At 43.8% G+C, this 24549-nt stretch overlaps 1 protein-coding gene across 1 annotated transcript in view; it reads right to left on the bottom strand.

The window, feature by feature from the left end:
• NIPAL2 (NIPA like domain containing 2) overlaps nt 1-24549 on the bottom strand; it is a 104544-nt gene that overhangs the window by 63584 nt on the left and 16411 nt on the right. The window contains exons 2-3 of the mRNA XM_075549448.1: nt 8035-8103; nt 4652-4823 (exon numbers count right to left, since the gene is read on the bottom strand). Coding sequence (XP_075405563.1) covers nt 4652-4823; nt 8035-8103 — 241 coding nt within the window. The remainder of the gene's footprint in view (nt 1-4651; nt 4824-8034; nt 8104-24549) is intronic.

Here is a 24549-nt window from a genome sequence, read left to right as displayed (position 1 = left end):
CTCCAAAATCATCAGAAGAGTTCTTGCGTGGGAGGGTGAAGGCATCCTTCTGCCCCATCCACAGACATCATCAAAAGACTTCAGTTTCAAAATACTTTCCTCTTGCCTTACAGTTTCCTAGGGTTTCTTGAATCCTGATAAAGAACCTGAGGGTGATGGGGCTGTCCTGGAGGGAGTCTTCGTCACCTGAAGTCCCTTACTTTCCGTGACACGTAATATCTTGTGTTCAGTTCAGATGTACTGGGGGAACTTTTAGACACATAGTACCGTTGGCAGGAATTGGAAATTAGGAAGTTATTTATAAATTTACTCTTCCAGGCATTCGAAATGGGCCCAAGGAAGGGAGCTAAAAATGTTCCAAAGTTGCAACATCAACCGAGGCTAGGAGCACAAAGGAAAATATGCATAGCACTATAAAACAAAAGGCCATCATGTCGAGGCAGGACAGGACACACTATTTCGGGAAGGCAAGTTGAACTCAACCAAACCAAGTTCACTGCCATTGAGGCGATGACAACTCATGGCAACTCTATAGGACAGGGTAGAACTGCCCCTGTGAGTTTCCAAGACTTTAACTCTTTGCAAGATCAGAAAGCTCTGTTTTTCTCCCTTGTAGTAACTCGTGGTTTTGAACTGCTGACCTTGCAGTTAGCAGCGCACGGTATATTCAACGATGCCACCAGGGCTTCTAAGTTGAATTTAAGCTTCTGCTTATTACTGCCCCTCTCATGATTACACCCGATGCAGAGGACGAGAGAGCTGAACAGGCAAAGCATGATGAGCATAGTAACAGTGTCCAAGGAAGCCCGCACGGTCATGGCTGCACACGCGTGCTGTTAGCGGTCACCAAGTCACTCCAGCTCATGGGGGTCCCGGTGTTACCGTGTAGAACTGATGCATAGAGTTGTTTGGGCTGGTTGGAAACAGATTACATGGCCTGTTTTGGTTTATTTTCATATTGCTGGGTAGGTTCAAACCACTGACCTTTAGGTTAGCAGTCAAGTGGAAGCTGTTTTTGCCACCTAGCCCTGGTAGCATAGTTGGTTATTTGTCAGGCTGCCAACTCCAAGGTCAATGGTTCACACCTACCAGCTGTTCCCCAGGAGAAAGGTGAGACAATCTGCTCCCGTAAATATGTACAGTCTCGGAAACCCACAGGGGCCAGTGGCTGTGCATCTGAACTGACTCCCTGGCCGGGAGTTGGCCTTGCAAGTGAAACCTAATCTCTGGCTGTTCTCCAGGTCCCAGGAAGCCTGGTTGTGAACTTGCTGATCCCAAAGCAAACCCAGCCCCATTAATACCAGTGTAAGGCCTTCCTCAGGCAGAATGGAGCGTTCCATTACAGCAGGGTAGACGCAAGCTTCCCCCGGGCACCCATATGCCCACACCCCTTTTTGTGGGCTCCTCTCTGGAGACTGAGCATAATGCAGAGTAAGAAATGGAAACCCAGCACTATATCTACATCACGAAAAAAAAATGCCATATTGGCAGAACGTTTGGAACCTCCAGAGACCTCACACTGACAATAGAACTAAATCTTCCTTCTGTGGTTTCTTAGATTTGGAGCAGGAAAAAAACAATCTACCTAGAATGTTCATATATATGCTATTTTCTGTAAGGAAGCTACAACCAATTTTCCCATTTTACTGGAATGTTAAAAGGGGTAAGTGATTACATAAATTGTGTGTCTCTTGGGAATAGTAGTACCTGGCGCACCTGGCGATCCTAAGTAAACAACGTCTCAAAAGCTCAAAATGGAAAAAGGAAAGTGCTCTTGGATATATATTCTATTATTCTGTAACATGAATGTGGTAGTTACATAATCTAGTGTCAATTTTGAACTTGAGAGAATTAAGAGTGAAGGGATGGAGTCTAGTCTGTCAATCGGGTCATAGCCAATGAGACGTCTCTGTGGACATGACCTCCTGAGAATTCTAGGAACTCGGATTTTCCTACTTGGAGACGGGAGACACTTCTCTCTCTCTGCTCACTCCCTGAGAGACACTCTACTGACAAGACAGATGTCACTATGCTGATAGACCCCATGTCCTGGGACCTGGCGGAGCCATGTGGAGACCCCTGCCAGCACTGCACTGAGATGCTTCTACCACCACTAGATCCACGACTTTAGATCCATTGGCCTGTGAGTGTCCTGCATTTGGAGTTATTGTATGTATTTCATGAGTCCAAAGAAGATGTTATAGATTGATAGTGGACTTATGGGCTAATAATGGACTTATGGTCTTGATCTAGACTGGGATAGGACTTTTCTCAATATTCAATAGCTCTTGTATATATACCTCTTTCTTATATACACATGAGAGTCTATGAATTTGTTTCTCTAGTCTACCCAGACTAACACAGTGACTATTATTAGATAAGACATTTGAAAGGATTAAGAAGAGGGAACAACTTTTAAATTGGAATGAAATTCTCTTTGAAGAGACATTATTCCAGCTTAAAGCATAAGACATGCTTTCTTCCTTTAAAAAATACTTTTATTGGGGGTTCTTACATCTCTTATCACAATCCATACATTCCTCCAGTGTGTCAAGCACATTTGCACATATACCGCCATCATCATTTTCAAAGCATTCTCATCCCACTTGAGCCCCTGATATCAGCTCCCTATTTCTTCCCGCTCCCCACTGCCCACCCTCCCTCACAAACCCTTGATAAGTTATAGATTATTATTTCCATATCTTCCATCATCCTCTGTCACCCCTCACCCACTTTTCCATTATTCATCCCCCTGGGAGGGGTTTTACATTGATCTTTTCTCCCTTTCTCCCCCCACCCTCCCCTAATCCTCCTGGTGTCTCTACTCTACTTGTTGACCCTGAGGAATTTACCTATCCTAGATTCCCTGTGTTGCAGGCTCTTGTCTGTAGCAGTGTGCATGCTCTGGTCTAATCTGATTTGTAAGGTAGAATTGAGGTCATGATAGTGGGGGGAAGGAAGCACCAAAGAGCTAGAGGAAAGCTGTGTATTTTATCAGTCCTATACTGCACCCAGACTGACTCATCTCTTCCCTGTGACCCGTCTGTGAAGGGATGTCCAATTGTCTACAGATGGGCATTGGGTCTGCATGCCCCAACCCCACCCCATTCACCTTGGGTATGGTTTTATTCTGGGTCTTAGATGCCTGATACCTGATCCCATTGACACCACATTATCACACAGGCTGGTGTGCTTCTTCCATGTGGGCTTTGTTGCTTCTTAGCTAGATGGCCACTTGTTTATCTTCAAGACCTCAGACATTATATTTTTGACAGCCGGGCACCATCAGCTTTCTTTACCACATTTGCTTATGCACCTATTTTGTCTTCAGTGATCATGTAAGGAAGGTGTTCATCACAGAATGTGGATTGTTAGAAAACAGTGTTCTTGTGTTAAGGGCATACTGAGTTAAGGCCCAATGTCCATCTGCAACCTTAATTCTTAGCATATAGATATGAGTACATAGTTATATTCCCCTCTCATTTTATATATATATATATATATATATATATATATATATATATATATATATATTTACATGTGTGCATGCCTGTATTTAGGCCTCTATGAATGTCTTTTGGCTCTTGGTTCTTTCCTCCATTTCCTTTTTACTTCCCTTTAAGACATGGTTTTTTTTTAAAGAATATCAAATATACCTTTTTTTGGTTATGGTTTATTTGTTTTTAGGAGAAACGTTAACATCAGGAGGTGGGAGCATCAATGATGTTCGAGCTAGTTGCTGACAGACATTAACTATCAACTGGTTTCCATTTCAGTGGAAGTTCTGAATTCACAGAAATTTAAAAACATGCTGTTTCCATAGCAGCAGATAGTGAGTAAAACTCAGAAGGTTTTATTGACTTTCACAGGACTTAGACAATGTGGTTTTTTCAACAAGATTTTTGCTCCCTTTTTAGCCTTTGTGAGATTTTCATTTTCTCTTTTCTAAATGCCGTTAGCAAATCATATGTATTTTGAATTTATATCATTTTAACATTACTGTCTAATTACACATTCGTCTAGTAACATCAGGAGCCCTGGTGGTGTCCTGGGTTACCCATGGGGCTGCTAAGTGGCTCTGTGAGGCAAAGATGAGGCTCTCTGTTCCTTTAGGGATTTTCAGCCTTAGAACCCCAATCAGGACAGTTGTACTCTCTCCTATGGGGTCACTATGAGTCAGGATTGACTGGATGGCAGTGAGTTTATAGTAATATAGAATCACCAACATTTTCATTTTTAATGTTAAAAAATGTGCTGAACAACAGAGACAAGACCCAACTTTACACACAATGCCAGCTTAACAGAGGATGGAAATGAAGCACTGTTTTACACATGTTTTCAGATCGGCTGCATTGATTACCTGATTGATTATTTAAGTTCACTTAAGTAATTTTCCGTTAATGATTGAAAGTGCAGTTCAGCATTGCTAACACTGTTGATTTAATATGACATTGGGACTGGGAATCAGGCTGTTGAATGTAAGCAGTAGAGCTGCACCACGGACACCGTGACGGCCTGCGTGTGGATCAGGACGCAGATGAGCAGAGTGGTGAGCAAGCTTGTGCATATGCTACTTCAGTTGTACATTTCTTTGCGAATCATTCTGTGCTCTTAACATTTCTATAGATCAAAACAAGGACAAATGGCTCACCTGTAACAGACATACAACCTAAGGGAGCAATGAGTGTGATGGGGGCGAATCCATAGGCAGCAAAGTTCCCGGTCTCTCCCACGGCCATTAGGAGGACCCCACCCCACCATGACACGCTCTTCAAGAGTGGTCTCGGGGACTCTTGGTGTGCCAACTGAAGATGAGAATATTTCTGGAAGTAGATCAGAATGCAAATAAGACAACATTTCAACACAGTAACAACATGTCTTGAAATCTTCATCATGGCTATTCGGAAATTTGCATTATGTCTTTTAAATTTATTTGCAGATTATTATAACGAGCAATGATTATGGTTTCATGTTTGTTCCAAATGTCAGAACAGCAGGAACAACTCATTAAGGTCTTAGAGTTTAAAATGCCCGCTCACATTTACATGCTGCTTCGTTCTCATCACAACAGTAAAATGGAGGGGGTAATCAAAAATGTCCGTAAAAAAGAGCAGAGGTTTCACAGTACACATTTCCCCTGCTAGACGAGCATCAAACACTCTGCGTTAGTGCACCCAGTGGCATCACCTGCGAAGGTTCTCTCTGGTCACAGTGAATTTTTTCATAAAAGCAGTTTAGCTCAAACCTCGTGTTTTGTGATGGCTGATTTCAGAGAAAAGCATGGCTGTGAAATTTTGTTTCCTGTTCAGGAAAAATGCTGCAGAAACTGTTGCGATGTTGAACACAGGTTACAAGGACAGCACTATGGGAAAAACTCAAGTGTATGAGTGGTTCTCTTATTTCAAAAAAGGTGAAATATTGATTGATGACAAACCTTGTTCTGTGATTGATGACAAACCTCATTCTGGATGTCTGTCAACTTCCCCAAAAGACAAAAAAGTCAATCAAAGTTGTTCTTAAAGACTGACGATGGACCACTGAAGAGATGGCAAAGTTATCTGGATTGTCTTAGAGCTGGGTTTAGTGAATTTTAACGCAAGATTTGGGAATGAGAAGGGCTGCTGAGAAGTTTGTGCCTCAGGTTCTGCGTGACCAGGAAAAGAGAATCTAGAAGAACATGCTGTGCCTCAAAAGAACAGCTCCAAAGTGACCCAGACTTTCCCCCCAAGGTCATTCATCACTGGTGATGAGACGTGGTGCTATTCGGATGACCCTGAAGCCAACCTCAATCAAGCCAGCGGAAGATGCCATCATCACCTCACTCCCCAAAGCCTGTGAAGTGAAATCAAAGCTCAAGACGATGCTTGTATCTTTTTTTCTTTATATTTGGGGGATAGTGTATTTGTAGTTCATTCCATCAAGTCAGACTGCTAATCAAACTTCAGATTTAGAGGTTCTGAAAAGCTTGTGTAACAGTGTGTCATAAAAAAGACCTGATTTGTCAGACAGGGGACTGGTTTTGCCACCACGACAATGCATCTGCTCACACAGCCATCTCAGTGCACTAGTTTTTGGCAAAAAACAGCATGCCGCTCTTGCCACATGCACCTGACCTCACTCTGTGTGACTTCTTTTTGTTTCCAAGAATGAAGAAGGCCATGAAAGGACAGTGATTTGGTGATATAGAAGAGGTGAAGAAAAAAAATGAGGGAGGTGCAGTCAGCCGTCTAAACAGAAGAGTTGAAAAATGTTTCCAAGAATGAAATAACAAATTTGACAAATGTATTCTGTGTAAAAGAGAGTGCTTTCAAGGTGATACGGTTGTTTTGTTAAAAGAAAATTAAATGTATAGCTTTGAAACCCTCCCCACCCCACCCAATTCAGTACTCCCTCTAAACTATCAGTAAAAGGACTATTTAAAGATGACGTATATGTTAGAGGTATAAGTGACTTTTTAGGCCACCCCACCCACACACTTCCTATAGAATGTAAAAAAATTCAGATAACAAAATTAACATGAATGAAACAGAGGTAATACAATTATAAAGAGAAATGGTTTGTAAAAGGAATCGAAGGCCATGGGTCAAAAAATCTAACACATGAGGCTATTAAAAGGTATAATATCAGGGGTCTTAAAGACTTGAAGGTAAACAAGCAGCCATCTAGCAGAGAAGCAAAAGCCCACATGGAAGAAGCACACCCGCCTGTGAGATCACGAGGTGTCATTGGGACTGGGTAACAGGCATCAAAAGACCCACAACAAACAAACAAGCAAACACCATTTTGTTGAGAATGAGGAGGGTTAAAGCAGAGACCCAAAGCACATCTGTAGACAATGGAACATCCCCCCCCACACACACACACACACACAGTGGGGTCACACGGAAGGGATGAGTCAACCAGGGCATAGTAAAGCACAGATAAAATACACAATATTCCTCTGGTTCCTTGAGGCTTCTTCACCGCTCACTATCATGGCCCCAGTCCTGCCCTTCACTTCAGACTAGACAGGAGCATGCATAGGTCAGATAAGAGATAAGGGCTCATGACACATGGAATCCAGGAACAGGTATGGGAACAGTGATACCAAAAGGGTAGGAGAAAAGTGGGGAGAGGTGGAGAGGAAGGTGGAACTGATCTCAATGATTGACACATAACCACACACCCCAGGGGGTCGACTAACAGAAACCATGGGGAAAGGGTGACAGTGGTTGGTGTAAGATATGAAAACAATAATAATTTACAATTGATCAAGGGGTCATGGGGGCAGGGAGGGAAAAAAGAGGCGCTGATACCAAGGGCTCAATAGAAAGTAAATGTCCAGAAAAGAACGATGGCAACATATGGACAAATATGCTTGATACAATTGATGTATGGATTGTTATAAGAGCTGTAAGAGCCCCCAATAAAATGATTTTTAAAACAGGAGTTGTAAGACACGCTCCAAATAAAATGCTCTTTAAAAATGGGGGAAAAAACTGGGCAATAGCAGAAATAAAAAATAACTGAAATTTTAAAAAATCTAGTGCAATTGAGATGGCAAGATCAGAATATTTTGGCTGTGGAACGCTAAAGAGGCCCCTTACTTATATCTGATTTGAATATTTCTTTCTATGTTAAAAATAATTCCTGAAAGAATGACCACTAAATAATGTTCCAGACTGGACTTTATTTGTCTTTATATCAATGTAGTCATATATATATATGTGTATGTATGTACATATGTATGTATGCATATAAGCATATGAGTACATACAAGGGGCTTCAAAAATTCAGGGAAAAAAAAGACAACAGAAGTTTTCCATAACTTTTTGAAGAGACACACATACATAGATACACACACATTCCATCATTTGAGTATAAATTTAATCCATCATGTATGTGTTTATTTCTGTATGATATATGTGTATACATATATGCATATACATACACATCATGCAAGGGACTACAAAGACAAAAGTTCTCAGGACCCTAGAAAGTTAAAATGCAGCCCTGAATCAGATGACAGAGTTGGGGGAAAAGGCTTTTTCTTACCTGAATATTTAAAGAAATGCTGATTACCAAGTTCCCTAAAATGGCCAACAAAACTCCAAACAGGTGAATCTGAAAAAAAAGGATAAAAAATTCTTATAAGATATCCTGGGGAGACAAAAAGACAAATTAAATTAATGCATTCACTCATCTACTCAACATTCATGCAACAAACATTTACTTACAAACATCCTCAACCTGGCATCTATTTGCCAGGTTGATCTGGAAAATGAATATGGTTGCAAAAGGAATATTTAGTCAAATAAGACTTTTTAGAAAAAGCTTCTAGTGTTTAACTGGATTCTCAAGCGACCTGCCTCATTCCTTAGAATACAGGAGAGTCACCAGGCATTGATCTGCACCCCACGGGCCCCTTCTCCCAGCCCCTGCAGTAGTGTGCTTCTGGGGGGCCTGTAACGGTGCTGTGGGCTTGGCGTTGGGAAGCTGACTGTAAGGTCAGTGGTTCAAACCTATCCGCTGCTTCAGGGAGAAAGTTGAAGTTGGCTGTTCCCATAAAGATCCCGGCCTCGGAAACCATATGCAGGGTCTCTATGTTGCAGAATGGACTTGATGGCGCTGGGTTTGGGTTTGGGGAGTGTGCTGATTATGTATGTTTGTCCCTTTTCCTCAGCAACCGCTCTGGGTTGGAAATACTTGCTTGGAAATGTATATATTGGATTAAGTGATATATCATGGATTAAGGAATATATAACATCTTTTATGTTCTCCTATCTGGTTTCTTTTCCCTTACCCTATCCTGGAAGATTGATACAAAGGTAAGAACATCAGACTTGCAGTTGAGGATGAATCTATGAAACAGATCTGCTAGTTTCTAACTGTCTACCCTTGACACCCTGAGCCTCAGTGCAAAGGAGACGTTGGATATGAAGTTTCCAGAAATCCCTCTGACCTGTAAAGTTCTATAATTTTCCCTCAGGCCCCTAGTCATGAACCTCCACTGTCTCCCTAGGGTCTACACTAGCATCCCGGAATCTGTCCTCACTCTGGCCACCCAATCACGCAGGGCCCATAGAATGTACAGCCTTTACCAAAAGTACCTGACACACGCCAGTCTCTGCCAGAGAGCATACTTTTCTCCCCACACGCCACTCACCTGAACCGTGCGGCCCGTCTCCCCAGCCCAGCCCAATCGTCCCTCGTCCTCCGGACTTGGAGTCTCTTTCTGGAGAGTCACCCCCGTAACAGCTTCTCAGACTCCCTCGGCCCATCTTTACTTTCTCATACTCCAAAGAGTGACCCTCGCTTCTCTTAGACTGCCGTAGGGTCATTCTAAAACCAAGCTCAGTGCCTGCCACCGGGCCCATTCGGACTCATGATGAGTCCGTAGGACAGAATGGAACTGCTTCCGCGGGGTTCCAAGGTCATCACAGTTAAGTGCTGGGTTGCTGACCCAAAGGGTGGCCACAGGACCCCAGCCGGCAGAGCTCCGAGGGAGGACGGCGGGGAGGTCAGTTTTGTAAAGATTGACAGCCTTGAAAACACTATGGGGCTGTTCTACTCTGTCCTCTAGGGTCCCTGAGCCGAGCCCAGTGGCAACGTGCCCAGTGCTGTTTAAAAATGATCCCCACAGACAGGCAGCCACATCGTTCTCCTGTGCAGGCACTAGTGGCCCCGCCAGCCTTTCAGTTGGCAGCCAAGCGCTTAAACATGGCACCACTAGAATTTCTTCGTAAGCCATCAGGGTCTACAAATAGAAGGTGAAGTCTCTGAGGGAGAAGAACTGCATCTGACACTGATCGTGGGTCTCCTACCCATGCGCTCTCCATCACGAGGGGCTTCCTAAAACCTTCCTTGAAAAAGTACAGAATGGCTTAAATTTGAAACAAGAGCAACATTGAGCAATCGGTCCTCACACATCTCCCCAGATGTTAGCCACACACAGCACGTGCATTAGGGGAGGCCTTGCAGAGCTGCCGTGGCTGCTCTTAGGGAGGCTGTGGCTGGGAGGGGCCATGGCGTCCTGACTCACAGCGACCCTGTGTGCAACAGAAGGACACCCCAAGGGGCAGTCTGATTCTACTTCTTCCAAGACTGATTAAACCGTCCAGGCACAAAGATGTCATATGGTCCATTAGTCTACATGCACCACGGTCTATGGAATCATCTCCCCCTTCCTCGAGACAAGACTCCGTTTCTCCCAAGCTTCCAATTCCACGGGGCTACTTGAATTTCAAATGTGCATGGCAGCCACAAGGAACCTTTGCAGAATGTAAAATGGCTTTGAAGTTTGGGGGTTTCCATTGTATGTGCTGAAATGAAATCCAGTATCATTAAAATAAAAACAAGAACACAAAACATGAAGCAGAATAATGGAAAGCCCATTTTATAGCTGATATATAATATCCATGTCCTTTAATCAGTCAAGAATTTTCTTTCCCTCATGAAGGCACTTGGCCATCCTGGGGAACTATTTGATCACTGTTCCTCCTGGGGAACGAATGTAGCCCAATACTATGTGCTATTTCCATGCTTGCTCTCTGCAGCCGAATGCATTTGGCAGCAATAAGGAAAATCGAGATTCCCAAGAAGCTTGGCATGGAGTGGATAATTATGAAAAAGCTTACTTAATTATTTAAGTAAAATGGTTGGACAGAAATAACTTGCTTCAAAATTCCTTCGATCATTGACTCTGCAATTTAAATGGCACCAAGCTGGGCATTTACACACGGGTGGTGGAGCGAGTCATGGGCTGTAACCAGGTTTGAAGGACAATGGCTCCTTGACTAGACTAGCTCCCTGCCGCAGCAGCCCTGGTGGCACTTCAGGTTGTGAGTTGAACTGCTAACTGCAAAGCCCGCAGCTGGAAACCAGCAGCTGCTTTATAGGAAAAGGAGGAGGCTTTCTACTCCTGTAAAGAGTCACTGTCTCGGAAACGCACAGAGGAGGTTCCCACTTGTCTGGCAGGGTCAGTGTGAGTCAGAATCAATTCTATGGCAGTGATTGGGAGCTCCCTGGCTTTGGGTTTGATAGTGTTTCACTGTCGTTCTGCTAAATGAATATTATCCGATTGTGTGTATTTTTCCTGATAGCAGGTACTCCTGGAAAGGTTTAAACTATTGACTCAATAATATCTGAATAGAAATCCGTTCAAAGGAAGCTGGGTACAGCAGATTGTAACTATCAGCACAAGCCCTCCACCCCGTATCTATACTCTGCCAGGTAACACCCATCACGAGGTAGGGTCTAGGTCCTATATGGCCGGTACCATGGAGTCCCAACAGAACCAGTGTCCAGAGGTAAAGATTGCGGTTCCTGCTGCTGGAGTGGTTGTACCTTGGGGGCTAACTGCACGGTCAGCAGTTGGAAACCAACAGTTGCTCTGAGGGAGAAAGGTGAGGCTTTCGGTTCAAGTAGAGTTACTGTCTTGGAAACACACAGAAGCAGTTCTTCAGGGTCATTTTGAGTAAGAATTAATGGAAGGGTAGTTTGGAAGTTTGGATAAACAATGAGAAGCCTCCCTGTTGATTCCATGCCCACCTCAGTCACAAAACCACCGGGGCCTGCGGTGCACCCTCCATGCCCAAGGACAGAAGCCTACCCATTTCCTTACGTGTACTGCTTCTCGAGATACCCACAGTACAGTTGGCAGGACGGCCTCAGGAGCCTCCCAAAGTCCTGGTGCATGTGGTGGCAGACCAAAGAAGGATGGCCTGGCTCATCCCCTGCTTCACACCCGGGGGACTGCTCTTAATTGCTCTTCTTTCTGGGACGTGCTCACCTGAGCAGCCCAGCCCCCCACCCCCAGTCCCACCAGCGTGGTTGCTGCCTCAGACAACGAGTGTGTCTGCCTTCATCTCTTCTTGCCTTAGTCCCTTCTGAACCAAACGCTTAGCTCTGCCCAGACACCTCTCCCTTCACCCAAGTTGGGGGACGCTGCTGCTTGATCCAGTGACTTGATCTTTTTATTGTTCTGATCTGCTTTCTATTGGTCTTTCATGAATGTGCTCCAGGACTCACCCTAGATTTGTTTGGTCAAAGGCTTATGGAATGTGTACATCTTTCAATTTAAAAGAACACAGTCAAGGAAATGGCAAGAGCAGACTCTAATGTAAGTACCTACAACCAAGCTCACTGACATGGAGTGGACGCCACCCCATAGTGTCCCTGTAGGACAGGGTGGACCTGTCCCTGGGAGTTTCCAAAACTATAACTCGATATGGGAGTAGAAAGTCTCGTCTTTCTCCTATAGAGTGGTTGGTGCTTTTGAACTGCTGACCTTGTAGTTAGCAGCCCAGTGTGTAACCATTATGCCACAAGGGCTTCTTAAATACAATAAAGGAATATAAAAATCCACTTTAAAAAGGTTAAGGAAGAAAGAAGAAGGAAAAAAGATAATGGTAAGAAAAAGAGGTAAAACCATTTCCTTACTTCCAGAATTTGGGTTTGGCCAATAGAATATGGTACAAAGGAAGTGAAGATTTGCTAGATGCAAGGCCTGGTTTGTCCTTCAAAGACATGGCGTATGTATTCTGTTTCGTTTCTTGGCCATCTCTTGAGAATAAGCCCAGGCTGGCCTGCTGAATGATGACATACAGGTGACACAATCCACCAAGCTGCCTCAGTAGTTAGGGTCTAGCAGGCTACCCACCAGTGGCCCGGAGGAGACCAGCCAGCACGGGCTGACATGCCAGCACCAGCAAGTCTAGCTGAAATCAGCCACGCTTGACCCAAATCTACCAGCCACCAGCTGATCCACGGATGTGTGAGCGCTGTAAGTGGGTGAAGTTCGAAGCCACTGCACCTTTGGGAGACTTATTGTGCGGTAATACATAAAAGGTGACGTCTGAGTAAGGAAACGGGTGAACGAGGGTGGATGGCTGGCAGGAAGAAAAGGTGAGACCCATCTGCCTAAAGTGAACTGCAACCTACTCAGTGACAGGGGTGGCTTTTCTCTGTTTGTCACACAGTCGGTATGTTAAGAAGCAGACCACAGGCACTGTCCCAGCAGTCAGGAGACCTGGAAGATGGAAGACGGCACTTACATCTCAAGTCACCCTGGGAAGACGTTTTCCTCTCGGACTCCCGGGATTCTCAGTGGGAAAGCGGAGACCCTACCTTACGGAGTTAGGCATCCGACACCGAGATAATGCATATGAACACACGAATGATGTAAGTGGAGGGGCAAAGGCGACATAAAGAAACAATCAAGTTGCTTTTGTCTTGGAGAGAGCCTGGATGCAAGATGGGTCACCCCCCGCTCTACGGGGGCCACCTCGAAATCCGGTCAGGGCTCCCGCTCTCCTGCCCGGACTCACACCCGTGGGTCCGATCCAGAAATATGGCCTCAGTACCTGCCTTCAGTGCTGCCGGCGGTACGCGGAGGATATCGGTGTCACCGAGTGGGACTATGGGTTCTTTGAATGGGTTATCCAGACAGCTACCCAAGAGAAGAGACCATGCCAACTATTTGTACATGACATAAAAACAATTAATGTCTGGAAATAATAATAATAATAAAGTTATCTTTGGGCTTTATATTTAAAATGACCAAGCAGTCAGCTAAATGCATCCCTTAAAAAACAAAACAAAACTGTCAACTTGTTTCTGGGCATTCATAGTGAGTGAACTGCTTCACTGTTCCTCCAACTGCTTGTTTTTTATAAGAGGGTGTAGGCATCACCCTAAAAATAAACAAACTGTGGTACACACATACAGTGGAGTACTATGCACTCCTAAAAAGCAGTGGTGATCGCACGAAGCACATCACCGCATGGGAAGAACCGGAGGAAATTATGCTGAGATAAGTAAGCCAAGCACAAAAAGACAAGCACAACAAGAGTCTGCTGAGGTATCTTTAAAAAAACAATGCAAAAGGAGCATAGGGAAGAAGCTACTATATTCAAATATTCCTGAGATGAGGTCCAGGTAGTATGACAGGGGCCAGACCAAATCCAGGGACATATATATGGTAGCCAACTAAAAAGGAGGGGGGAAAAAAACCCAAGACATGGGTAGCAGGGGAACAAGGCACTAATCCACCCAAAGGGAGGTTATTGCTTATATCTCCACAGGGAAAGAGGGACCAGACTTCAATCTGGTGCTCTAAGACGTGAATGTAACATACCAGCATGAAGCAGGGACCAGTAGAGAGATCTGAGGGGCCGGCCCCAATCCCAACTACATGGACCGCCCCGCCCCCACACACACACCCCACACACAGAAGAATTCACTCCAGTGGACAGCACTAAAGCTACAGTTCAGGAAGAGGGACATGTCTGATCAGAGCACACAGGAACACATGAAGGGAGAGGAAGAGAGAGTGGAGCACATCCTGGCCCACCAAGCCCTGAGGATGATATTCCTGCTCAGAGCAGCCAATGCATAGAGTGGACCATAGGGCCGGCCACACCAGGAGACATGACATCCCTCATTGACCCATAGCATGATGGGGACAACACTGGAGACAGTGTGGGAATTGTGCCCAAACTGACCCCACCACACCAGGGTGAAACAGTAAGGGTGTGCAACAGATCAGCAAGGGGAACAGAGCAACAAAGTCCCCGGGAATGCCAAAAATAGACTTTGAGGCCAGGGTGTGGCACCCCATCAGACTTGACTGGACAACACCCCTGAAGGCCAACAAACAGACTTGGAACTATTTACAGGCTTTTCTTTTTTGTTGTTGTTGTTTTAATTGTTTTGTTTTCATTTGTTGCTTTGTTTTGCTTTGTCTTGTTTTTGTACACATTATTATCTCTACAGGTCTATCTAGATAAAACAGGGGGGATAAACAATCTGGAGGAGAAAACAATGGGCAGACAGTTCCGGAGGGACATGGGAGAAGGGGAGGTGGTGGAAAAAGGAAGTGGTTGTTAACAAACCCAGGGACAAGAGAACAACAAGTGATCCAAAATTGATGGTAAAGAGGGTATAGGAGGCCTTGTAGGGCTTGATCAAGGTCAATGTAAAGGAGAGGAATTACTGAAACCATATGAAGGCTGAGCATGATAGTGGGACAAGAGGAAAGTAAAAGGAAATTGAGAAAAGAACTAGGAGGCAAAGGGCATTTATAGAGATCTAAATACAGGCATGTATATATGTAAATATATTTATGACGATGGGGAAATAGATCTATGTGCATATATTTATAGGTTTAGTATTAAGGTATCAAATAGACATTGGGCCTCTACTCAAGTACTCTCTCAATGCAAGAACACTTTGTTCTATTAAACTGGCATTCCATGATGCTCACCTTCCCGACGGGATCACTGAAGACAAAGCGGGCACATAAGCAAATGTGATGAAGAAAGCTGATGGTGCCTGGCTATCAAAAGATATAGCCTCTGGGGTCTTACAGCTTGAAGGTAAAAAAGTGGCCATCTAGTTCAGAAACAAGAAAACCCACATGGAAGAAGCACACCAGCCTGTGTGATCATAAGGTGTTGATGGGATTCAGGTATCAAAGAACAAAAAAATCATATAACTGAATGAGGGGGAGTGTGAATCGGAGACTCAAAGTCCATCTGTAGGCAACTGGACATCTCCTTACAGAGGGTTGCAGGGAAGACACCAGCCAGTCAGGGTGCAGGGTAGCAATGATGAAACATACAACTTTCCTCTAGTTCTTTAATGTTTCCTCCCCGCCCAATTCCCCGCCACCACTATCATGATCCCAAATCTACCAGAGGATGTAAACTGGTACAGATAAGAGCTGGAAACAGAGGGAATCCAGGAAAGGTAACCACTCAGGACCAATAATGAGAGTAGTGATACCTGGAGGGGAAGGGGAAGGTGGGGGAGAAAGGGGGAACTGGTTACATGGTCTATATATAACCCCCTCCCTGGGGAACAGACAACAGAAAAGTGGGTAAAGGGAGTCATTTGACAGTGTAAAACATGAAAAACGAATAACTGATAAATTATCAAGGGTGAGGGAGAGAGGGAGGGGGATGGAGGGAGAAAAAATGAGGAGCTGATACCAAGGGCTCAAGTAGAAATAAAATGTTTTGAGAATGATGATGGCAACAAATGTACAAATGTGCTTGACACAATGGATATATGCATGGATTGTGATAAGAGTTGTACGAGCCACTAATAAAATGATTTTTTAAAAGTTGAGTTGATTGTGGCCTATGGCGATGCCACATGTGACTGAGATAAGGTTTTCAATGGTTGATTCTTCAGAAATGGATTTCTAGGCTTTTATTCTAAGGCACCTCAGGGTGGACTCAAACCTCCAACCTTTAGCTTAGCAATCAAGTGTGCACCAACCATGTGTTATAACACTATAGTCGTGTAAATGAAATCTTTATCCTGTTTTTAATAATATCTTCCAAGTACAATTAATTTTACATAAAGTCCTTATATGTTCTTAAATATTTATAATCTTATGACTTACTATAAAGATGGTCCCCAAACTAACCAAATTCACTGTCAATCAATCAGTTCTGATCATTGAGACTCTATAGGGCAGGTGCGACTTCCCCCTGCGGGTTTCCGAGACTGTCGGTCTTCACAGGAGTAGAAAATCTCACCTTTCCCTTAAGGAGCTGCTGGTGGTTTCGAACCGCTGAGTGACTTTGTGGTTAGCATTGCAACTGTAACTCACTCTAATATTCAGATCCAGGAACATCAACTCATTAACCAAATTTCTAAACCTTCTGATTCTCCCTTCTCCTGGCTCACCCTGTTGCAACAGGGACTGGCCATTGCCAACCTTGCTGGATTAGGCAACCTTCCCACCTGCCTCATGTGTGCAGCCCTGGAATGCTCTCCTCCAGCAGCAGTCCCAGTTCCCAGCTGGTCATCCGCACTTAAGGTCTCCACCATGAAACCCATAATTATCCCCAATGTCCCCCTGTACCTCACACCAGGGTACGCACAGGTGCCGTTTTGCTACTCCAATGCATCCACTCAACTGTGCAACACCACAATGCCACCCTCCCAGCCAATAACAGCACCAGCAGGATTTTTCTTCTGGTGCAATTATACACTCACCAAACATCTTAACATCAGTAGCAGGTCTACCCTCTTGTGCCTACCTGTCACTCTAGGTCCGCAGCTCACTGTCTACACCCCAGCTGAATTCCAGACCAAATACACTCAGACACATAGTCACCGCAGTAAAAGAGCAGTTTCTCTCCCGGTTGTTGTAGGCCTTTCCCTAGCTTCGTCAGCAGTCGCGGTGGAACTGAGTGGTGGCGCCCTGGGACACTCCATCACCACAACCGATCGGTTAACCGAACGCTTCCAATCGACACTTGATATCTGCGCAGAATCCTTAGCCTCCTTGCAAAAACAAATAAACCTTACATCTACCACCAGATACAAATCTGTACCATTTTATTTATTTTTCTCATGAGATGGCTTGACTTATAGATGTTGATATTCTATATTTTCTAATCAGGAATGTTAGTAACTGGAGACCTGGTGGTGTGGTGGTCACAGATCGGGCTGCTACTCGCAAGGTCAGCGGTGTGAAACCACTAGCCGCTCTTCAGGAGAAAGCTGAAGCTTTCTCCTCTTGTAAAGAGTTAACTGTCTTGGAAACTCACAGGGGCAGTTCTACCCTGTCCTATAGGGAGGGTCTCTGTGAGTCAGAATCAACCAGATGACATTGGGTTTAGTTTGGAGAGTATCAGTAAGACTATTATTAGTTATTCTCCAACTAAGGGCTAAAGAATGTTCACGATAATTTGACTTTTTACCACTTCCCCATAATGTTTATAGCTTATTACAAAAGTTAATTACATTTCAAAATGGTCCAAACCTAAAACTTACTTTTTGTCCTTAAAATTGGAGTTAAAGATTTGTTATGCTTAGAGATTTAAAATTAGCCATATAAACCTGGCCCCAAATTAAACAATAGTTGTCAAAACCATGTGGGAGTGCAATTGTACAGCCTAAAAAAACCTAAAGACTACAAAAGGAAGACGATCCCTAAATCTGTTTCTGAACATTATGAAGCAATTAACAGAGACAGGAACAACCAACCATAAGCTCTACCTCAGTGAATCAGATGTTTTGAGATTAATAAAGAGAAGTGAGTGGGCAAAGAGATAATTGAGTATCTATGATTCTTTTGTATCCAGAACATGAAGACTAAGTATCACCTTCTTAGTTAAGTCTTTCCAAGAGTCTCATCTATCAAAGGATGTGTTTTTCCTGGCTTTTTCTCTACTGATACAAAACAACATACTGCATTCCGTTTTACTGCTAAATATTTTATTGTATGAATATATCATATTTTGTTAATCCATTAATCAATAGACATTTGGGTTGTTTTTGCTTCTTGGCTACTATGATTGATCAACATATTGAATCTTATAAATTTATTATTGATCTGGGTTCAGTGCTCTTCAAATGAAGAAAAATTCTCAGTAACTATGTCAGTGAAACTGTGAGTTTCAAGTTCTCTGTCATTCTAAAGAGATCTTAATGCCAACTTTCCTCTTGAGCATCTAACTGTAGGCTGCGGTTATTTCATTCATCTCACCGACAAAGTGGTTCCATTGTCTTCTCACCTTTTTGTTGTTGAGACGTGTGTTGTTAGTCTATTGGAAGTACTTTCTCCTCAGGACTCATGTTTTCTCAATGTGAAGATTCATACTTTTTATGGATTGAATTGTGTTCACCAAAAATATGTGTCAACTTTCCTAGGCCTTGAATTTCAGTATTAGATAAGGACCTTCATGCTGTGATCTGATGTGAGGGTCCTAACCTCTACGCTATTGATGAGGCAAGATGGGAGCTTGTTATATTAATGGGGCAGGATGCAATCTATAGCATTAGGTAAAGCAAGGAAGCAAGATAGAGGAACGATATATAGGACCACCAAGAAAGAAGAGTCTGGAACAGAGCATGCTCGATGGACCTGGGACTCCTGCCCTGAGATCTTCCCAGAGCCAGGAGAAGATTGATGCCAAGAGGGCCACATGGAGATCTCAGGAAACATGGGCCGACAGATCTTGAAAGGAGACAGGATCATTTCCCAGAGTTAACAGAAAGAGAGAGAGAGATAGGAAATCTCTTCCTTGGAGTTGGCGCCCTGAATGTGAACTTCTAAACTGTGAGAGAATAAATGTCTGTTTGTTAATGACACTCATTTAGGCATTTCTGCTACAGAAGTACTAGAAAACTAAGATAATGCCTTTCACCATTTTGTGAAGTTTTCAACCATTATCTCTCTGAATCTCATCTCTCTTCCGTTCTCTGTATTTTGACCACATGGACCTCCTATTGTTGTTGTTATGTGCTGCTGAGTCAGCTCCAACTCATGGCAACTCTGTGCGACAGAGCAAAACTCTTCCCAGTCCTGTGTCATGTTCATGGCGGTTCTGATGTTTGCGCCCACGGATGCAGCCATGGTGTTGCTCCATTATGCCTAAGGTCTTCCTCTTTTTTGCTGCCTGGCTCCTTTACTAAGCAAGCTGCCCTCAAGGGACTGGTCTCTTCTGACAACATGTCCAAAGTGGGTGAAACTAAGTCTCACCCTGCTTCCTTCTAAGGAGTGGTCTGGCTGTACTTCTCCCAAGACAGATACGATTGCTTCTTTTAGCAGCCCAGGGTCCTTTCAATGTTCTTCATCAACACCATAGCTTAAGTGCATCTGTTCATCTTCAGTCTTCCTTATTCAATGTTCAACTTTCGAATGTGTGTCAGGTGACTGAAAACACCGTGGCTTGGATCAGGTGCGCCATAGTCTTCAAAGTGACCTCCTTGCTTTCCAGCACATTAGAGAGATTTACCCAAAGCAATGCGTCATTTTGTCTCTTGACTGCTACTTCCTGAGCCTTGATTATGGATCCAAGTAAGAAGAATTCCTTGACAACTCCAGTCTTTTCTCAATCAATCATGATGTTGCCTCTCACTGCAGTTGTGAGGATTTTGGTTTGCTTTAATCCATACTGATGGCTGAAATCCTTGATCTTCATCAGCAAGCGCCTCAAGCCCTCTTCACTTCCAGCAAGCAAAGTTGGATCATCTGCATATTGCAGGTTAATAAGCTTTTCTCCAATCCTGAAGCCAACTTTGCCTTCATATAAGCCAGATTCTCTGATTAGTTGTTCAGCATCAGATGGAATAAGTGTGGTGAGGGAATAAACCCTGCCATGTACCTTTCCGTAATATGCCCTTGTTCTCTTTGCACACGAACTGCTTCTTGATCCCTGCAGAAATTCTACATGAGCGCAATGTAGTCTTTTGAGATTACCATTCTTCTCAAGGCTATCCATAACTCATTATGGTCCACAGTCAAATGCCTTAGCACAGTCAATGAAACACAAGCAAACATCTTTCTGGTGTTCTCTGCTTTTGGCAGACCTGAGAATGAGCTTCCTTGTTCCATGTCCTCTTCTGAATCTGGTCTGAACCTCTGGAAGCTCTCTCTCTCTGTCTGTCTGTCTCTGTCTGTCTGTCTGTCTCTCTCTCTCTCTGTCTGTACTGCTGCAACCATTGTTGGATGATCGTTAGCAAAAAAATGTTACTTGCATGTGATCTTACTGCTATTGCTCTATAACTTGAGCTTTCTGTTGGTCACCTTTCTTTGGAATGAGTGCAAATATAGAGCTCTTCTTTTCAGTTGGCCAAGTAGCTCTCTTTCCGATTTCCTGGCATAGATGAGGATTTCCCTATCTGACAATATTTCTGTTCTGCCTATAAGGTTCTCCGTGACTAATTCCTCAGAAGTGGGGGCTATTCCTTCTTCATAGTCTGTCCTTAAGTCTGGAAGCTCTGCTGAAGCTTGTTCTCTTTGGGTGACTCTGCTGGCATTTGAAACACTGGTGACTCAGTTTCCAGCATCACAGGGGCACCAGTCACCACAGTTTGACACACTGTCAGGAAAGTGGTAGGTGCTCCCTTTAGAAGTATGTTAAACCTTTTCACTATCTTCTCATTTCCCACCACTTCTCTCATGTTTCTCAATTCTTTATCTGTGCTGAATGGTGGACAATTCTCTCAGATTGATCTTCTAGTTGAATTTTCATGTGTTCATCTTAGTAACCTGAATGACTAGTATAATGCCTGGTAAGCTGTTCGTGAAGGCTATCTAGAAACAGGAGCTCTGGTGGCATTGTGGTTATGTGTCAGGCTGCTCTCCATAAGGTCAGCAGTTCAAAACCGCCAGCTGTTCTGTGGGAGAAAGATGAGGCTTTCTACTCCCTTCAAGAGTTACCGTGACAGGGTCTGTAGGGTTGCCATGAGTCGACTGAATGGCAGTGAGTGAGAAATAGAAAGGCATGACCTTTGGCTATAGCGAGATCTCAGATTCAACTGGAGGTGAATACATCAAACACATAGTCTCGGCAAGAAGAAAGTCTTGATTCAGAATCTGGTGTTTGACACTTAAGCATGTCACTCATGTGCAATGAAAGCTGTGTGCTGGTTTTCAAAGAAAACGTTTCTTGATAATCCTCAGAACAAATGGGTGCAGTCGCCATTGTTTCTGAAAATTTGTCTAATTATTCAAGGTTGATTACAAAAGCATCCAATTAATTTAACATAATCCTCGAATAGTCATTTTTCTATTTAAATACAATGTACATTCTTAATTAATGACCCAAATAGCTGGGGAAGGAGGCTTCTATTTTACAGTTTTTCAAAAGAAAACAACTTTATTACCTTCAAGGACAGGCAATAACTCAAGGTAATCACTACTAAACAGCGTTTCCAATTAGAAGCTCTGGTAAATGTGCTTTAATGATTACAAGGTCCTCCTCTGCAATCAGGAACATCATTTGCATACAGTAAAGTGTCTCCCTTGGAGACCCATGGGGCAGCTATGCTCTGCCCTATAGAGTCGGCATGTGTGTCAGTCCAGCATGTCATTGGGTGAGCACATTTGGGTAATACATGTGGCTAATTTTCATCAATCATTGTAGCCACCCTGAAGGACAGGGTAGAACTGCCCTGTGGGCTTCCCAGTTGGAAACCCTCTTCATGGGAGTAGAAAGCCTCGTGTTTCTCCTGAGAAGTGACTGGTGGGTTTGAACGGCCAACTTTGTGATTAGCAGCCCAATTTGAAACCCACTGGTGGTTTCTAGGTGCCCTGGTGGCATAGTGGTTATGCATTGGGCTGTGATCTGAAAGGTCAAGAGTTGGAGACCATCAGCAACTCCAAGGGAGAAAGACGGGGCTTTCTTGTCCCATAAAGAGTTACAGTTTTGAAAACTCACAGGGCAGTTCCACCCTTTCCTATAGCATTACTATGAGTTGGTATCGACTTGATGGCAGTGAGCTGTTTGAGAGGTGGTTTATGATTAACCCACAAGTGGTTACAAGTTGGGCTATGAACACAAGGTCAACAGTTCAAAACCACCAGCCACTCTGAGGGATAAAGATAGAGTTTTCTACTCCTGGAAGGAGTTACAGTCTCAGAAACCCACAGGGGTAGTTCTACCCTGTTCTAGAGGGTCGCTCTGCGTCAGCATCGACTCAATGGCAATGAGAGAGTGAGTGTGGTGGGGTAGTTGGCTATACATTGGGCTGTTGACTCCAAGGCTAGCCGTTTGAAACCACCAACCATTCTGAGGAAGAAAAAGGAGGCTTTCTTCTCCAGGAAAGAGTTAAAGTCTGGGGCAAGGAATGTACAGATGTGCTTTACACAATTGATGTGTGTATGGATTGTGATTAGAGTTGTATGAGCCCCTAATAAAACAATTAAAAAAAAACAAGGACCAAATGGCAAACATAAAGATACTTACTTTTGAAGAAAGAGTTAAATTCTGGGAAAGTTCTATCCTGTCCTACAGAGTTACTGTGATTCAAAACCAACTCAATGGCATTGAGTTTAGATGCCACCAGAGCGCCTCCAATCAGAATCAATTTGATGGCCATGAAAGTTTGAGAGTCAATTTACATCATTATTTTGCTTAGCAAGTTATTTCCTAGCATTGTAGAATTAGTGGCGGCTTAGCACACCTTTTGTCTATTTCTCTGGCCCCTCCTAGCTGCCCAGGAAGGAAAATGCCTTGTGTAATGACATGCAGCTAGACAGTGGCTGAGGTTTGGTCCAAGGCATTGCCTGAGTCACTCTTTGTTTACAGATCATAATGGGTAATCTCCTGGCTAGTCCATGTCAAATCAAATAAAGACAATGGTTATGCAAAAGATTGCCCCCTATCCTAATATTATAGCTAATCATCTAGGCAGGAAACACAGAGCGATGCCTTAATTTTCTGTACAATCACCATTGTCCCCACTGCAGCTTAATTTCTGGCTTCCCAGGCAGTTTTGGCAAATAAGTGGTGGCGGCCACAGCACACAATGGATCAAGAACGAGTTTCAAAATATCAGCACTGATAAGCTTAATGGATGTTTTATTTGGAATAATCTTCTCTCCAGAGTTTTGGACATACACCCACCCCCTCAGCCAGGATGTGCTTTAGATATTTCACATGAAATTATTAACCTGACCCCCAGGGGTAAGCAGTGTGACTTGCTGAAGACACTGTGATAATAGAGGGCATGTAGAACTGGTAATAGCCTATCCTAGCCCTCACTCTGAACCCAACCATGAGTCCTGGTTGTGCAGTCAAACATAAATGCAGAGGCAAACCCCACTGGAGCTAGTACATGGCTCAAGAACCCAGACTCAGCGTTGGTGTTAACAGTCACGGTGAGCTTGCACGCAGAAGACTGCTGTCATCTGTCCCAGGCAGTAAGACCTGCCTGATCTGGAAACTAAGGCTCGAGCTTCTATACCAGTAACACGATGGGTTGAGTGATTTAGGGCAACTAACCACTCATAATGACCTCAAGGGCCTGAACAATGAGGCTCAGTTCACCCCCATCTCTCAGTAAACCTTTGCAAAGGTGCTGGGGTGGTTGCGGATTTGCTCATTCTAAATAGGTGAGCACATGGCCAGCATCCAGGAGAGTCAGGAGGAGCCAGGGGAATGTGAAAATAAAAAATATATGTTGAGAGGGGGGAGAGAGCAAGAGGGAAGAAGAGGGATGGAGACGGAGAGAGTGACCAAGAGACAGAGAGAATGAATGTTTCAAAATGTTCTGCACTGGTGAATCTATGGGTGAAGGACATGTGGATGTTTATTTTACCACTCCTCTATTTTTATAGACTTATGACTTTTCAGATCAAGAGATCCAAAAACAAACTACTACTCTGCAGCCCAATGAATAAAAGCAAACAGGATTCGTTAGGAAATAGAGATAGAAGAGGAGATGACATAAAAGAAGGGGGGGAAAGGAATTAGAAACAAGAAATAAAAAGGAAGCTAGCTGAGCCAAGGAAAGATAATAAGGGGAGAAATAAAACCATTGCACAACTTGATAAAGACACACACCATGCAGGAAAAAGCCATGGGATGGAAGAGGAAGGCCACATGAGAGCTGGACAGCATGAGGAAGCCCAGCTTAGATGGCACTCATTTAGGTGGCGTGCATCATGCAAAACTGATGGCCAAGTCAGGCATGGGAGATGTGTAGTGCCTTCAAGAAGTCGAGAAAGCAACCAATGATAAGCAGAGCACAGCCTGTGAAAAGTGCAACAGAGGCATGCGCTACAGAATCGACGAGTCCAGGAAGGAAAGGGTGAGCATT

The sequence above is a fragment of the Tenrec ecaudatus genome, chromosome 5 (assembly GCF_050624435.1).
Source record: "Tenrec ecaudatus isolate mTenEca1 chromosome 5, mTenEca1.hap1, whole genome shotgun sequence".
Lineage (NCBI taxonomy): Eukaryota > Metazoa > Chordata > Mammalia > Afrosoricida > Tenrecidae > Tenrec > Tenrec ecaudatus.
This window is presented reverse-complemented; position numbering and strand designations above follow the sequence as displayed.